The 5143-nt window shown below is 29.5% G+C and overlaps 1 protein-coding gene and 1 non-coding gene across 2 annotated transcripts; one reads left to right on the top strand and one right to left on the bottom strand.

Annotated features, from left to right (window-relative positions):
• Positions 1-2429: 2429 nt before the first annotated feature.
• Positions 2430-3176, top strand: LOC107892355 (uncharacterized). Its single transcript, XM_016817424.2, has one exon. It carries the CDS (start codon positions 2480-2482, stop codon positions 2966-2968), a length of 489 nt encoding a protein of 162 aa, XP_016672913.1. The 5' UTR covers positions 2430-2479; the 3' UTR covers positions 2969-3176.
• Positions 3177-3802: 626 nt separating this feature from the next.
• On the bottom strand, positions 3803-3875 carry TRNAA-AGC (transfer RNA alanine (anticodon AGC)). The gene has a single exon. It is a non-coding gene; the product is annotated as a tRNA-Ala (tRNA).
• Positions 3876-5143: the final 1268 nt, after the last annotated feature.

Here is a 5143-nt window from a genome sequence, read left to right as displayed (position 1 = left end):
AACTGAAGGAGAGAGAAAATCAAGATGAAGATTGAAATCAATAGAACAAGGTAAGAACATCATGATTTCAATATATTTTTAAGTTCGATATTATTGAAAAAGCATGAGATTGATGTTAATGTAGAGTTTCCTTACATATGGTCCTATGTTCTTAATATGTTAGTGAAGAGAAAATAAGAGAAAGTGATGAGAAATAGTATAGAGAAAGAACATAAGGGTGTTATAAACATGGTAATTAATATCTTGCACTAAAACAGTTCTGGACAGCAGCAGTGGTCTATTTTTGAAAAATCACCAAAAATTGTAAAAATTGAATTAGAAGTTTAACAGAATATAAAATTAAATTTTATTGAGTCTAATTTTTCATAGAAGAAATGGTGTAAGCAATGAATCTGTAAATTGTGAGATATAACAAATTTAGTTAGACAATGTCAGAATGATTTTGGGTTCCCCTGTTCTGAATTTGGAAAATCATAAAAGATTGGAAAAAAATAATTATGGGCTTAAATTTATATTTTTAGAATTCTGAATGAGTCTATTTTCAATAGAAATAAACAGAAACATCATTCGAATTCTGTACAAGAAGATAATTAATTTTTAGTGAAGAAGGGTCAGAACTGTCAGACAATAGAATAGAGGTGACTTTAAAGAATAAACTGTACTTATTGGATAAACTAAAAATTCTGAAAATTTTATGGTAAGAAGATATATAAGTCTAACTTCATGCAAAATTAGTGGATTTTAATTTCGAGTTTTGTAGCTCAAGATATAAATAATTTAGTGACTATAACTCAAATGGACAGTTTTGAATATACATATAAGTAAATAGTGAAATTATTGATAATGTTATTTATAGCAAGTTATGTAAATTAAGGATGTGGAATGGAGAGGAGGAGGAGGAAAATATGTATGAATATTCAGCTAGCATGGCTAATTTGCATGTTTTAGACTCAGAGACTAAATTGAATAAAAGTAAAACTTTATGGGCAATTTTGTAAAAATGTTAAATGACCAATTTGCATGAAATGGATTATTTTATTATTTAAATTTTCAAAATTGAATGAAATTATTAATTTAGTTCAAGATCAGGGAAAAACTTATTTTAAGGATTAAATTGAAAAGTGTTGAAATTATGAAAAATTCTGATATTTTATAGAATTCATGGGTTGTTATCAATTTGTACGAGAATAACGGCTGGAAATAAGGATTAAATTGCAAGAATTTTATTTTTTTGAGCCTAAGGAAGAAATCATTATTTATTTAAAAGTTTAGGGGTAAAATGGTAATTTTGTTTAGAGCATTAATTGAACGTATTAAAATATGAAATAAATGAAAACGACGATCAAATTTATTTATAAAGATTCAGATGACTTGAATACGAGACTCGAACATGGAAAAGAAAAGATATCGGATTAATGAAATTATAAACATGAACAAGCAACGAGGTAAGTTATTGTAACTTGAATTGTATTTTTAAATGCATAAAAATTGATATAATGAATTACTTGATTTATGTTTATGAAAAAATGGCAAGAGAATGATATTTATCATGACATGTAAATATGTGATTATCTTTGATACGTTGATACAAGGAAATTAAATATAGTGAGACAAGTAATAAATTCAAGTAAAACATATCGAGAAAAATAAGTACGTTTAAGGGACAATATGTTTGATTTTAATTGGTTCCAAATATGAATGTTAGATGAAATAAAATATCGGATAAATAAATCGATAATTTCGGTAATGCTCCGTAACTCTATTCCGGTGACGGATTCGAGTTAGGGGCGTTACAAAATTGCAAAGCATTCATTTTTTTTTTGGATGAAAAATCTTCTCTTTAACCACCTAATGTGCGTATATATTATATGAGGAAGGATTATATGAAATAGTGACGCCACGTCATCTGTATCCCTTTCCAATAGTTTTATGCCACATCAGTATTCTTATCCTGAATTTCAGTATTTTAATTTGGATTTGATTTTTTTCAGAATAAAATCCTGAAATTCAGGATAAGAATACTGATGTAGCATAAAACTATTGGAAAGGGATACAGATGACGTGGCGTCACTGTCTCATACAATTCTTTCCCTATATTATATATGATATATATGAAAATGTCAATCTTTAACTCGAATATGAGATTTTCGAAGTTCTGTTTTGAAGGATCCTTTCGATGAACTTATACACTTGACAATTACATATCATCACTCTTCCATGAATTTACACTCGCATATATTAAAAAATAATGCAAAGAAGTTTCCCAATTCCTAGTTCCTAGAAACTCCAAACTTGCCCCCACACCTTTTTATGCTCCTCGGCCAACTTCCAGGTATTTTCTCTTCAGTTTCTTTGATTTTGCCCACGAACCAATCACTTCATCATAAGCATATACACACAAATATATATATATAGCATTTTTTGCATATAGTTTCCACCATAATCTCAAAACTCATAAAACTTTTTCGATTCAAAAACAATGAAGGCAATCGGTGATGAAAACCAAACCACAAATCTGCCACCAACCAATCCAGAAATCCCCATAAATCTAACAGCCATAGCTGACTATTATCTGACATTTAACTGCATCTCCACATTGTACCAGGCCTACACCCATGGTGACTTTCCCATGGTGGGTTTCATAGTTATGGTTTACTTTGGTTATTTGGGTCTCATGTATTGCATAAACCAACTCCGAGCTTTACCTCCAACCCACACTTCACCAAAGAAAGATTTCTTGAAATCTATCATATGGGTTTTAGCCACTGTTATCTTAGTCGGATTTGCTCTTCAATTCTCCACCTTTGTTCACCCTCTTGTAGCTGTTTTTGTGTTTGCTGCTGCAGTTTCTACCAGTTATTTCCTCTTCTTCTTATATTTCGTCCACGATTGCTATCCCCATCAATCTGCTAACTCTTGCTGCATATTTAGAATCATAAGTGTCAAGGGGATGTTGTGCCAATTATGAAGTGATCATCAATGGCAGCAAAATTACAAGGGATGTTGTTCCAGGTCCGGAAAATGTGTAATTCCTGGAAGATCTCTAGATTTAAGAGTTAATAGAATAGGGCTTGTGGTGAAAGTGATCTAAGTTTATTTTTTTAATTTCTTTATTCATAGGTAAAGCTTGTTGTTCCTTGTTATCATTCAATCAAGTCAAAAGCTTTAAAAGCTGATGGAAATTCTTTGGTAAAGCTAAACCATATCAATCAATTTAATGAACAAGAAAGATGTTTCTTAAGAAAAAAACAAGTTAATGACAATTTGAATATTGAATACCATATCGTAATAAGTAGCAAACTCAAGAATTGAAGACTAATCTTTGATTATTTTTCTACTAAACAAAAACAACAAAGGTGAGGGTGATTTTGGAACCATATCCATTTACTATCTCCATCAGGACCAAACAATGGAATGCAAAGCAAAGCAAAGGTGTTATAAATGATTTTTTATTTTTATTTTTTGTGGCAGAAAAAAAAAGCTTGGGTTTTCTTCTACTGATCATTGTTTATGCTTTCTAAGCACAGTCTACAAACAGAAAATCTTCCAATGGGTAGTTAATTAAAAGTGCGTGTGAATGTGATAAGCAGTGGAGGTGTGTTCATAGAAACTGATGGGCAAAAACAGTCCTAAGGAATCCATTTGTCTGTACTTCACTTTAAAACTTTATCACCAATACAAATGGGAATAGAAATATGTTTTAAAAGCTGGGGGAAACAGAGTCTCACTCAACTATTTGAAGATAATATTCTCATCGCACTGAGCAGAGGCTGCAAGCTTGTATGAAATAAAAAACAAGTAGTGGAGATGCGGGGTATCGATCCCCGTACCTCTCGCATGCTAAGCGAGCGCTCTACCATCTGAGCTACATCCCCATGGTAACGTCAATTTTCATATTTGTTTTCTATTACCAACAAAATTGGCCCAAGTTTATGTAAATCGCTTTTATCCCGGCTTATTCTAAACTTTCATTAATTTGTTATTATTATATTCTAGAGTAAACTACACAAATATTCATCTAATTTTCAAAAATTTTTATTTTAAACATATAAAAATTAGCAAAATGGCACACACGTTATAAAATTTATTTATTTTGATTACTCCCGTAAAAATTACAAACGGAAATCTTACATAGCATTTTAACTAACTTTTGTTATTTTTTTCCAGTTGAATATTAATATCCACCTCATGCATTCAAATATCTTATTCCTTGAAACACGTTAAAAGAAAAAGAATGAAAGAAAGTGTTAATGGCAATGGATGGATATGTAGAGAATAGAAAGCAGAGTCCTGTATAATTTCTATTTTTGATGAGACGGTGTTAAAGGAATTGCCAGGTTGAAAACAAAGGAAAATAAATTATTTGAATGTAAAATAATGAGGTGGATATTAATATCCAAGGAGGAAAATGAAAAAATAAATAATTGAAATGTCATGTAAGATTTTTGTTAGCAATTTTAATCGGAGTGACCAAAATGAACAAACTTTGTAAACATTTTGTAGTGTTTAAAATGAAATTTTTTAAAAGTGGAGTAACCCTTAATTTTGAAATTGAGCATTTGGTCCTTTAAAAAAATGGAGCAATTTAACCCCTATAAATTCTTAAAAGTGATCAACTAAGGAGAATTAATCAAGGCGTTAATGTCTTTCATAAATTATACATAATTTTGATTGATATAACAATAAATTTAGCTCTCTGTATTTACATGTTTTGTCAATTTCGTCTTAATTATAAAAAATTCAACAAATTTAGTATGCAATATTTGGCTAAATTTGTTAAATTAGGACCAAATTGATAAAATGTGTAAATTTTAAGGGCTAAATTTGTTATTATATCAATCAAATTTATGTATAATTGACTAAAAATATTAATGCTATTACAAAATGTCATTAATTGCTCAATTTCAAAATTGACAAGGATTAAGATTTTTTAGATGAACCAATTTGTTTAATATCAAAATTAAGAGAAATCAAGATTTTTTTTTATAAAAAAGAAACAAATATATTTATAACTTTATTTTATATAAAAAAAGAAAAGAAAAAACATCCTCATTCCCCAAATATTTAAGAATAAGAATAATAAGCGTGGGAATGTTGTTGGATTCTACTCGTTGTTGGATGGATTCAAATAATAAGATCAGGA

Source organism: Gossypium hirsutum, chromosome A09 (assembly GCF_007990345.1).
Source record: "Gossypium hirsutum isolate 1008001.06 chromosome A09, Gossypium_hirsutum_v2.1, whole genome shotgun sequence".
NCBI lineage: Eukaryota > Viridiplantae > Streptophyta > Magnoliopsida > Malvales > Malvaceae > Gossypium > Gossypium hirsutum.
The sequence above is the reverse complement of the archived record's forward strand: the minus strand, read 5'-3'. Positions and strand labels throughout refer to the sequence as shown.